Below are 11,643 nucleotides of genomic sequence, written 5' to 3' on the forward strand. Positions count from 1 at the left end.
CCAGCCAGCCAAAAGTGTCTGTGGGGTGAAACACCACACATCCAGATAGCCAAGGGTGTCTCTGAGGTGAAACCACCACAGTTGCTGCCTTTGGTCGAGCAGCAAGGGCCAGACAAGCCCAGGCACGTCCCATCTGGCTATATTGGTTTTTAATTCCAATAGAGTTGCATTTCAAAGTTCCCACCAAGGGTTCCCATCTATGTTTACATCTGCAAGATGTTTGGTTGGGTTTGGAGCAGAGCTCAATAAAAAGGGGTTTGAGTTCCATTCTGGTGCTGCCATTTGCACTGATAATCACAAACTGCACGGGCTCTACTTGTTCAATTTTCTCGGGGGCAGCTTAAAAACAGGTGGTCAAAAAAAACCCCTTGTCCCTCCCCACTGCTTTGCAGCCTTCAAAATCTTTTCATTAATTATGGTAGGAACACCTTAACCAGACAGAATTACTGCATGTAACAGGCATCTCACGGCACTTGCCTTGATATTTGGAACAATTGCAAGGAGGGTAATTGGGAGTCCAAACCCAACTGATCCTACCTAGACCCCCACTGTCCTGTTTAGGCTAGAAGTTCCTGTTTCACAGGAATTGCAGTCACCATGAACTTCTTTCTTTGTCCCCAAATCCCCTCCCATTTTGGACCCACCATTTAGGTTCAGCTGGGCTGGGCACACCAGGGGCACTGGGTGGCAAAGCAAAAATACAATTTACCCCCCACCAACGGCAACCAGAGATTCATCACACCCAGAGTGAAGCACATTAACAATTCATGAGTGCTGGGCACAGCCAGAGACGGAAAATGAATCAGAAAACATCATTCCAGTCATTGCTGCTCTGGAACAGCAGCTGGAGAGGGAGGGTGTCACAATTTCCCCTTGCAAGTAACGTGCCTCTCATACGAGCCACTATTCTTACTTCATAATAAGGAAGAGGGATTTATTTTTATTCTTAATCAGAAAGCACTAAAACATGAATTGCAAAGCCCTAACTGGGAAGCTCAAATCAGTGTGTGAATTGAGGGGGAAGAGCTGGGGTGAAGAGGACTAACAGAGGAAGGCAGTCAGCAGCAGACACCTCTTTTTTAAAACAAGGAAATTTCCATTGAAGCATCTCTCTTTAAAAGCTAATGACTTCATTAAAGAAATGAGCAGCAAGGAAAGCAGCACAGAGCTCGAAAAGAGGCTGGATATAACTAAATCCCTTTGCTAACAAGGTCAAAACAAACTAAGCAGTTAATATGCTTCAGTTTATGAGGAAGTCTCTTAATTGAAATGCCTATTGACATTTGACAAGAGCCTCTCCTTGCAAATGACGGAATAACAGAATGCCAGCAAGGGTACTAGAGAAATTTCCATCATTATGCCTGCATTATTTACTTATCAGGAGCTAGTAAACAAGATCCTAAATGCCTCTAAGGCACTCTGCAGGGAGAGCAGGAAGCTACAAGTGGGCAAAGTGACAGAGTTCGCAGCAAAGCTGCGGCCTAATTAATTATTTAACAATTCTGAATAATCACTGAGCAGGGAAGGATGCAAACCTCACCCTACCTGCAGGGCAGATTTCCTCACGTTGGTTTTCTCATCTCCAGCTCTCACTCTCAGCATGGCCATGACTTCTTTTCCTATCCAGAATGAAGATAAAATAATTACCCCCACGAAGAAGGAATTACTCACAGCACGAGCTGGAACAACACAACCCCAGGATGGTTTGGGTTCAAAGGGACCTTAAAGCTCATCTTGCTTCACCCCTGCCATGGCAGAGACACCTTCCACTGTCCCAGGTGCTCCAAGCCCTGTCCAACCTGGCCTTGGGCACTGCCAGGGATCCAGGGGCAGCCACAGCTGCTCTGGGCACCCCGTGCCAGTGGCTCACCACCCTAAAGCAGCACAAACCCAGTAAATCAGCAAAAACAAATTCAAATCACTCCCTAAAACTTTCAGAAGGACTGAACAATTAAAACCACCCAGAACAATCCAGAAGGAGGCATAAGCCAGAAGGGAAAACAAACCCAAACCATTTCCCCACTTTGTTAATTTGAAAACTCATGTTAATATATCACAAAAGAAAATGATGGAACAAATTCCTTGAGACACACAGCAAAAAAAGAAAAAAAAAAGAAGGTGAATCTGTGATTTCTGACCTCTTTCTTTGTCTACACAAAGGATGTCAGGCTACCTTCAGAGTCTGAGAGCCCAGCAGATGAGTCAGGCACAGGCTGTGGCTCAGGTAACCCTGGTACCTGTGGGAAGAGCTACCTGGGCAGAGCTCAGACAAAAGGAGCCAGCACAGAGCCAGGAGAGGCTCTGCAGAGCTCACAACACCCACAACCTCCTGGGAGTTCTGCCTCAGAGCTGCACACAGCATCAATGTATGAACTGCTGTGAGCTACAGAGGGAAAATGACTCCATTTGTTAATTCCTTGAGGCTGTAGAATTGAACCAGCAGCTGCAAAGAACCACCTCAGAATCTGCAAGAAAACCAGAACACATCTCTCTTCCATGGATGTCATGTTAGGGCTCAAATTTCACTCTGCACAGCCATATTCATACTTATTTCTGCATGTTGGCAGGGAAAAAATACATCATCAAGGCAAGAAGTTATTAAATGGCACACAACTGAATACACAGATCAATTATTTCTCACATTTTGAATCACTAGGCTATTAACTGGCCATAAGGACTTCAAGCATTTTATCATGGCTTTTAAGGTTTTTATTTATTGCTGTTTGTCAGATTTCCCAAAGATATGCCAAATTTGGAGATCTGTTACTTAGAGATTCACATGGACATCCATCCTGTTGCCATTAAAAACAGGATTAGTCACAGGGAACTAAGCAAAACTAGCTTAAAAATACATTTTTACCAAAAGGAAGCAAAGGGACTTTGATCTGGGCTTTCTTAATGGGCAGCTAAGTGCAGTTTCCATCCTCCTCCCAAGAGCAGCTGCACAGGAAGAGCACAAAACCTTCCCACTGCAAGATTTTGCCACTAAAATAGTCCAGTCTTGTGAAGGTGACCAAATAATCACACTTTGACATTGATTTTTCTGATGTAGAAAAGAGGGGGGGAGAACCAAACAACAAAACAGCCAAAAATCCCAAGTTCTAAAGGGCTGAGAACTCCCAAGGGAAGGAAATGTTTGATGCTGGTGAGCAGGGGGAATTCTGCAGTGCACACCTCACCTTGCAGGTTATCCCCACCCTTCTTATCTCTGCCCTTGAGCACTGAGCATGTTCTGACTGTCCCTGGCTGAGATTTATTTCTTTTCTAAGAGAAATGAGCTGTTTGGTCTTCAGAGGAGAGCAAAATTAGCACAGGCACAAGCCAAGCACGGGCATGGGCCAGACAGCTTTGCTAATGCACCTTGACTGCCTCGGAGAGCCCTGGATTCCAGAATCCTCTGGAGCTCCAGACAGTCTTTTTTCATTCCAGCCTTTTCTTAATTTGTTTTGCCAAGTGCCAAGTGTGTGCTCAGCTGGGTATCAGAGACAAACCCAGGCATCCTCTGGCACGAGGAGCCTGCAACTAAAACGGGGAATTCACAATACCTTGAGTAGCCTGGAGGACTTTTCTGTCTGAGGGAGCAGATTAAGGAAATTTATCAGCAGAGCGTGTTTGAAAAAAAAGGAGCTTTCAATGGGGGGAGATTGGAGCCTGGCTCCTGGAGATAGGGAGGGAGATCCCATGCGAGGAGCAGCGTGGAACAAAGGCAGCGCTGCAGGATGTGAGGCAAGCAGAGAATTGAACTGTCAGCAGTTCAAGGGAGGTGAACAGCAAGAACTGAGAGCGCAGATCCTGGCAGGGGTTGAAAGGTTAGGAAGAAAAGCTTTTCCACACAAGAGGAAAAGAAAATGGAGAGGTTTAAAGGAGGAACATCCCGGCCACAAAAGCCAAGTTGCATGGTGATTTCATGCTATCAACACATTAGAGGCAGCTTGCCATGCTGCATCAGGGCATTTCGTGTGACACTCTGCTTTCAGCTTTCAACCTGATGCTGCAGAGAAACAGATACTTGCCTACAGAACAGAGAGGTGCTGTGCTTTACACAGCAAAATAGATCAGTTCTTTGTGCACTGGAGCAAGAGATTTAATTACCCTGAAATTCATGGAGCTACAAGTGTTACATTCCACACAGATTACAAATTGGGAAGAATAAATTACCTGCTTCTCAACAAGGGTTGCCACCACATTAGTACCAACAGTCATCTGCATTTCAGGATTAAATGTATTTTTCAGACTTGAGTGGAAATAGTGTTTCTTTATGGCTGGCAATTCCACCCCCTTCATCACCCCTAAGTGTTTTGTAACAGATTTCTCCACTTCCTTTGAGAAATGGACAATGAATACACTTCAGAAGTCTGATTTCAATTAAGGCTTTGAATGCTTATCTGGAAAGGCTGCTTTAATTCTGACATACCATCAGGCCCAGCAGTGTCACTGCTGTCTGTCAGCTCCACACTTCTGAAAGTTGGGAAGGTCTTCAGTGGATGGTTGGACACAGCTGAAAGAAAAGATAAAAGCTGAGGAATAACAAAAGCGTATATTCACCTGGCAAAAAGGTGGTTCAGTGTTAAACAGAGAGCCTCATGCATGCCCTAGGTTTAACAGATATGTGTGTTTTTTAGGAAATGGCATGCCAAGAAAAGCCTGAGACTTACTGGAAAAGAATGACTCTATACCTTCTGCACTGACTGTCACGCTCGCAGTGTTTGTGTTTGCTTCCAACACTGTGCGGACAGAGGCTGCCAAAAAAGAGAAATAAAAAAGGAAATCAAACAAATGATTTGAATTCTGGATATCATCCCTGCCAGTGCAAATTCTTTTTGGGCGAGCAATCTAGCCGTGGGATGCTGAGTGCAGGCTCTGAGTTGTGCCATCTGGCCTTCAGCACACCTGGGGGAGCTCGGCATGCCAGTCACGAACAGAACAACTTAGCAGAAGCAAAAGGCAACTCAAGATTTAATCAGCTGTCAGGCAAGAATGAACTGCTTTTTTTTTTCTCCCAATGAGCAATTTTGGTTGTCTGTAAACATCCTTCAAAGGGACCTCACAGAGGAATCTCTTTAGAACTGATACAGGAGGATAAATCCCTCCCAAATATAAGGCTTCATAAGGAACAAGGCGCATTGTAAGAGCTTAAATGAAAGATGTGGGACTCCAGGTGGGTCTCCAAAATGCAGTTTATTGTATACAAAATGCAGTTTATTGTATCCAAAATGCATTTTATTCTATCCAAGATGTTGCAGCAGTCCAGGGGTGTGGGTGACAGAGCTGTGCCTACAGCTGTCAGCTCCAGCTGCAGGCAGGCCTGGAGTCCTTTGGTTTTGGTTACAATGCATTATATCCTTTTCTTTTGGTTACAAATGCATTATATACTTTTCTTTAGGTTATCTATACTTTTCTTTGCTGCTTTTGGTTACAATGCATTCTATACTTTTCTTTGCTGAGCATCTTAGTACAGTAGAGCCAAACTATACCTTAATGTTTATCTCTAGCCTATCATAACTACTGTAATTATCTTATTCATGTTACTGTTCTCCAATCACTAGAAGTCAGTACATTACAGTTTAAGCTAGAAGTTGTTTTTCAGTTTTCTTGCAGTGGAAAACTCTGAGACTTTTTTTCTACTTGCAACATCAGCAGGCTTGTTTGCCTGTTCTACCCTTCTGCTCGGTAAAACCATCTTCCTGTTTAAAGTGAGTTTATCTTTTGCTCTAAGTCATAAAAACCCCTTCTAACTAACACACCCTTTGCCTCTTTAGTTATCCAGTGAGACTGGCTCAGCAATTCTTTTCTTCTATATCAAAACTTGCTTCCATCTCTATTCCTTCATCAGACTCTACATTCAAAAATCTTTCTGCTAAACACACATATCTGTGAGACTTTCTTGTCAAACTTTCATCCTTCCCAACAGCTCGTGAATTACTGCTCATTATGACACAGTACATAAGGACTCTGCTTAGTGCCAGTTTTTAAGTTCCTGACAACTCCTACCTCCCAGCAATTATCCCCTTGAAAGTTCAAGAATGATTTTCATTACCTCATGTGCCCACAGTACTCACAGCTCTGTAGTAAGTCCTGAATGCTCTCCAAGGTAGCAGCAGCTTTCATCTCGAGACAATGGGCGAGGCTGCTGAGAGCTTTGCTCCTGACCACGGGGGCTTTGTCTGAGCACCGGCCAAACACCACGACCTGCACTAAAAACTTGTGCTTTAGCAAACTCTGCTGATCCTGGGACAAGGAGCTGCCTGGGCTCCTCTCTGGCAGCTCCAACAAAGCCAAGGCTACATCAAGAGCAAACACTCTGTAGGAAACATGCTGGAAGAAAAAGCACACAAGGCGCTCTGTTAATGGAATTGAACACGGGGTTTTCTTGCCTCTGGGTACCAGCAGTGACAGAGCTATTCAGTGCTGAGATTGAACCCTTCATCTCCAAAGCATCAAGGAAATGCACTTACTTTGGTGAGTGAGTATTTATAAAGCCAAGCAATGAATTCAGCAAACTCTGCACAAGGGAGTTTGTCCAGCAGGGTCACCAGAGCCTGGGCAGCGTAGGTGCGATAATCAGCCTTGTCTGGGACCTGAAAGAAAATTTAATTAAAACCTCAAACACACAAGGACACCCTGTGATTCTTCACTGCTCTGCTCTGGTTGCCAGAAAGGCATTTCAGGGCTTAAGAGAAGTGTTTATTTAATGAGCTGATATATTCACATTCAACAACAGCAAAAATCATCACAGCTTCCTCAGTCACTACTTCACCATCGCACATTTTCATTCCTTAGAGAAGATTGTGAAAACAGATTTCCTAAACTATTAATGATGTTCCAATGTATCCACATGAGTTCCCCAGCCCCAGAAGAAGCAGAGCTTGGCATACCTTGGTACAGATATGTTGGAGCAGGATTCGCAGAACAGGATAAACAGCTTCCTTCAGCTCATCCACCAGAGAACTGCACAGGGGAGAGAGAGAGAGAAGCAGATTTTAACACAGCTGGTTTATAACAGAGGAAAAGTCAAGGACATTCCTTCTGCAATGCATTTGAAAAGTCAGGAAAAGTGGCCATGATTCTGGAATCATGAATGCAGCAGAATATGCTCAGAGAACCATCCTTGCTTCCCACATTAACCTGGCTTTGCAGGCACAAAATACTTTCTTCCCATACTTTTCTAACATGTAGAAGGGTAACATGAAAAACTTCTTTGTTCTTAATCTACTTTTATATGTTGTCTGGGGATCTCTGCACAAACTACACTTCCAACAACATGGATCCCCAAAAGGGGGAATAAACACAGGCAAACCACATCATTAAGCAAGAGAGAGCAAGAACTACAGAGGAATGAGCTCCACGTTAATCTTTCATTTCCTCCACAATTCTCTGTAGTTAAACACAAGACTTGAAAAACTGACACAAAGCAAAATACAGAAAATGGGTCCTTTCCACAGCACCTTCTTCCCCCTCTGCCAGCAAGCTGGGTAAATTCCCATTCCAGACATTTTAATTAAGCCTCATTTGCACAAACAACTTCAAAGCCAGTGCCAGTTTGTCTCATCCCTTTATCACCTCAACAGCAAAGCAAAGGCATGCCAGAAGAAAGGAGCAGCCACGCTCAGAGCTCTGAATGTCACCTGATGAATTTCACAGCCTGGTTCCTGGCGCTGGTCACAGCTGATGTGATGGGAAGGGCCTCATGCCTGGAGCCCCCACTGCTCTCCACCATCAGAAGAACACTGAGGAGTCGCTGGAACACACATCGGAGGGTCTGCAAAGAAGAGGTGATTGCCAGGCTCTTTTCCATGGATGGGCACTCCAGGGTCATGAAACAATTCTGAATCAAGCTTAGAACCAAACAGCAGCACAGCTTAAAGCATGACTCTTAGCAGAGAAATCCCAAGAGGACACTTTCTAAATACACACAACACCTTTCCTGGCTGTGGTGTTCTCATGCAAGCTCAGCAAGGTCTCAGAAGGGCCTTCTGAAAGCATTAACAGCTGCCCTCCAAACAAAGTCCCCCCTCCAAAGTCCCCTGTGGACTTCTTTTTGCCAGAAGCATTTGGAATTTGAAGAAACTCACTGGGTTTTGCACAGGAGATGTCTTAAGCTAAATGCATGTTTTGTAGTTGAACTATTGGAGTTGCATCCCTTGCCAAGTTTTTGGGACCACAGCTTGCCTCCTGATCCTGACATTCCCTGAGCAAGCAGGAGAGGCAGGGAAGATGAGGCAGCTCTGGGAAGGACAGTGACTACACCTTGCTGTCACCACAAATGCCAACAAAAAGCGCATGCTGCACTGAGAAACCAAGGAGGCAGAGACACACAGGCTGCTGGAGCTGGGCTGGCACTCAGGAATAACCAGGCTGGTGTGTTCTCCAGGCTTTCCTGCTGGTGATTACCCAGCCTGCAGGCTCAGAACCAGCCCGGGGGGTCACCCAGACTCCCAGACACAGCCTGGGCACACCCAACCTTCAGCAGCCCATGCAGAGCAGCAGCACTCAGGTAAGTGGGAGATGCCCTGCTCTGCTTGCCAATTTAAACAAATGAAGGTGGGAGTTTCTGGCAGAACTGGCTGCTCCATGATCCCAGAGCGTTCTCTGAACAAGAACCAGCCCTGCTCAGCCTCACTGAGTGCAGAGCTCTGCACAGCCCAGCCCCTCACACGCTGCCAGGCGGTGCTGCAGCTCCATCTAGCAGGGAATCACAACATTCCAGGCAAAGGCAGCCACCTGGAACTCTCTTCTTCAAGGTTCAGAGACCCAATGCCACTGTAGATCTCCTTTGTTTTCAATTCATTTGCCATAAGAGTCAGCAGAGCACAGAATTCACTGCACACAAGTGCAGCAGCAAATAAGGACTGGGGTGGAAAAAACCATCTTTGCTCTGACCCAGCAAAGATGGCACAAAGAGGGAAACTGAAGTGAAAAGTAAAAACCATCCAAGCGAAAAGGACATGCTGAGAAGGAAAGAAGCAACCACTCCTTTTCCATGCTGCTGTGAGGATGTTAAGGATTCTGTTTAACTTGTACCTTATCCTCTGCGCCATGGAGAGGGGAGCACAGCAAGTGAAGTCCGTAATAGGCCAGCTCAGGAATGTACTTGGCTTTATTAACATCCCTAAGGAAAGAAAGCAAAGAGTTGTCTTCACCTCTCATCAGAGTAAATGTGACTATTAAAATTGCTCTTTGACTGTGAAACATTCAATATTCACAAGATGCTGTTTGCTGTCAGCACGTGGAACATATTCTGATTATAAGAGAATTTATCACTTTCATTTTAATACGAACAGGACAACAACACAAGCACTGAGGGCTTTACTGTTGTTCAGACCATCATGTAAACATTAAGAAATATTAAGAATTGTTTGCTCACATGGCTGCTGAAAACCCGAACTCGTGGAGCACTGGCTCAAAGCTGGTCATCTCAACAAAGACCTGCAAGGGAAAAGAGCCAAGCTGAGCTCAGCGCCCTGAGGGGAGGCTGTGCAGGGCTCTGGATGTCTGGGGTCACACCACTGGGTTTAACTTTTAAACACCTCCTTTGAACAGAACAAAAGCAGAGCCCAAAGTACAGAATCTTCCCCAGGAACAAGTGGTGACTGCCCCTGCATCCCTGGCAGTGCCCAAGGCCAGGCTGGACAGGGCTTGGAGCAACCTGGGACAGTGGAAGGTGTCCCTGCCCATGGCAGGGCGTGGAACAAGATGAGTTTTAAGGTCCCTTCCAACCCAAACCCTTCTGATTTCATGAACAAAACACTTGCAAGTGTCCAGCAGGAGAGGCAGACACAGAGCTGCCACCCTGCTCCCACATCTCCCCAGTTCCCATCAGGGACAGACACAGAGCTGCCACCCTGCTCCCACATCTCCCCAATTCCCATCAGGGACAGACACAGAGATGCCACCCTGCCCCCACCTGACAGTGGAAGGTGTCCCTGCCCATGGCAGGGCGTGGAACAAGATGAGTTTTAAGGTCCCTTCCAACCCAAACCCTTCTGATTTCATGAACAAAACACTTGCAAGTGTCCAGCAGCAGGGACAGACACAGAGCTGCCACCCTGCTCCCACATCTCCCCAGTTCCCACCAGGGACAGGTGATGGAAGGCAGGGCTGCCACCTCCTCCGTGTGGAGTGCTCTGCGTCCCCAAAAAGCCTGGGTTAGGGGACATAAAGCTCCTCAAGCTGGATCTTTCTTACCTCCACACAGTTCTGCATGCACTGAGGCTTTTCTTTCAGGGAGAACTTGGGCAGAAGCCTCAGGAAGTTTTTCAAGAGAAGGAAGATGGCATTGCGGACTTGGAGAAGATCTTCTGTTGAGAAGTAAATATTCTCATCATCCTCTTCCTTCTCCTCTTCCAACATCTCTTCCATCTATATTGGCAGAAAAGAGAAACAGCTTGCCAACAATTTGCTTATTACTAGGGATTTGTATCTGAAGGGATTGCACAAACATCTTACACTGGAGCTGTCAGTCCTGCATGGTTTCCCTTTCTTTCTGTTCCTTCTGGCATTGGGCTGAGAGCTTTGAGACTGTCCCTTCTTCCTTTTCTTCATCTCTTGAGGCCAGCATTTTGTCAGGGTGTGAAGACATTTATCAAACATCACTTGGTGGAACACCTGGTTGGCTATGCTGCCTGCCCAGAAAAGACAAACATCAGTCCTCTTCCAAACAAAATACAGAGAGCATCAAACCACCTGGGCATCATGTCCCACTCCTGGAAGTGTTCAATGCCAGGCTGGAGCAACCTGGTCTAGTGGAAAGTGTCCCTGCCCATGGAATGAGATGAGCTTTAAGGTCCCACCCAGCCCAAATCAGTTTGTGGTTCTGTGATCTCTCCACAGGTGCCCCAGAGCCAAAGAAAGTTCAAGAGAAGAATAAAGAGCTGCCTGAAGTGCACCAGGCTGATGGATCATCAGCAGTGACACATTCCAGCAGCATCACCAGCTGAATGACCCCTTCCAGCTGCACCCTGGGCATCAGCAAAACCTCAGGGCCTGCTGGAATACAAAGGGATCTAGCTGTGAACTAACCTGCTGGAAACACTCAGCTGCTGGTCAATTTAAACTGATATTTTTGTTTTCACAAGCAAACCTATCTAAATGTGCTGCACAGTGAAGTGCTCCCTGCTTACAGAGCAGGAACAGGAATAAGCTCCTGCCTTGACTGTCAAAGCTGAGGGACTTGTGTGGTTCCAGCTCTGTGCACTCTCCTTGGTCACCTTGTCACAGGACACAGACCCGCTCTAGGGCCACCAAACCCCTCTGTGACAGGAGTCCAGTGACAATGCTCAGCACTCACACCATGCTCAGCTCGTGGAATCCCCAAGGATGAAATCCCCAGAGCCACCACTTGTTCCACTTGGAATTGTTACAAACCCGACCCTGCCTGACTTGTGCTGTCCCAGGCATGAAGAGGAACATTTCAGGGCTCACCTGGGATCTCCAGCAGCAGCAGGTAGAGCCCAGCTGAGTGCAGAGCAAACACCCTCTGCTGTGCGTTGGCTCTTTTGTGCTGGCCCACGTGCACAAAGTGATGCAGCATGGCCACCAGGGCCTGGTGGGATGGGCTGCTCTCAGCAAACAAGATCCAGACGTTCTAGGGCAAAACAGGAATAGTCAGGAATCCCATAATAACATGGATATCCCAAACTAGCC

The 11,643-nt window shown here is 46.2% G+C and overlaps 2 protein-coding genes across 3 annotated transcripts in view; one reads left to right on the plus strand and one right to left on the minus strand.

Annotated features, from left to right (window-relative positions):
- NCAPD3 (non-SMC condensin II complex subunit D3) overlaps window positions 1-11,579 on the minus strand; it is a 35,443-nt gene extending 23,864 nt beyond the window's left edge. The window contains exons 1-12 of one of the 2 annotated variants that reach the window (XM_031063225.1): window positions 11,422-11,579; window positions 10,447-10,622; window positions 10,186-10,359; window positions 9,365-9,426; window positions 9,022-9,109; window positions 7,626-7,759; window positions 6,876-6,948; window positions 6,456-6,578; window positions 6,060-6,315; window positions 4,677-4,739; window positions 4,415-4,498; window positions 1,546-1,619 (exon numbers count right to left, since the gene is read on the minus strand). In XM_031063225.1, coding sequence (XP_030919085.1) covers window positions 1,546-1,619; window positions 4,415-4,498; window positions 4,677-4,739; window positions 6,060-6,315; window positions 6,456-6,578; window positions 6,876-6,948; window positions 7,626-7,759; window positions 9,022-9,109; window positions 9,365-9,426; window positions 10,186-10,359; window positions 10,447-10,622; window positions 11,422-11,530 — 1,416 coding nt within the window. In that variant the 5' untranslated portion in view covers window positions 11,531-11,579. Of the gene's footprint in view, window positions 1-1,545; window positions 1,620-4,414; window positions 4,499-4,655; window positions 4,740-6,059; window positions 6,316-6,455; window positions 6,579-6,875; window positions 6,949-7,625; window positions 7,760-9,021; window positions 9,110-9,364; window positions 9,427-10,185; window positions 10,360-10,446; window positions 10,623-11,421 lie in introns of both variants that reach the window. The other variant, XM_031063224.1, reaches the window with a different exon arrangement.
- Window positions 11,529-11,643, plus strand: part of VPS26B (VPS26, retromer complex component B) — a 13,123-nt gene continuing 13,008 nt past the window's right edge. Inside the window, exon 1 of the mRNA XM_005428515.3 lies at window positions 11,529-11,540. Coding sequence (XP_005428572.3) covers window positions 11,529-11,540 — 12 coding nt within the window. The remainder of the gene's footprint in view (window positions 11,541-11,643) is intronic.

The sequence above is a fragment of the Geospiza fortis genome, unplaced genomic scaffold, assembly GCF_000277835.1.
Source record: "Geospiza fortis unplaced genomic scaffold, GeoFor_1.0 scaffold68, whole genome shotgun sequence".
Lineage (NCBI taxonomy): Eukaryota > Metazoa > Chordata > Aves > Passeriformes > Thraupidae > Geospiza > Geospiza fortis.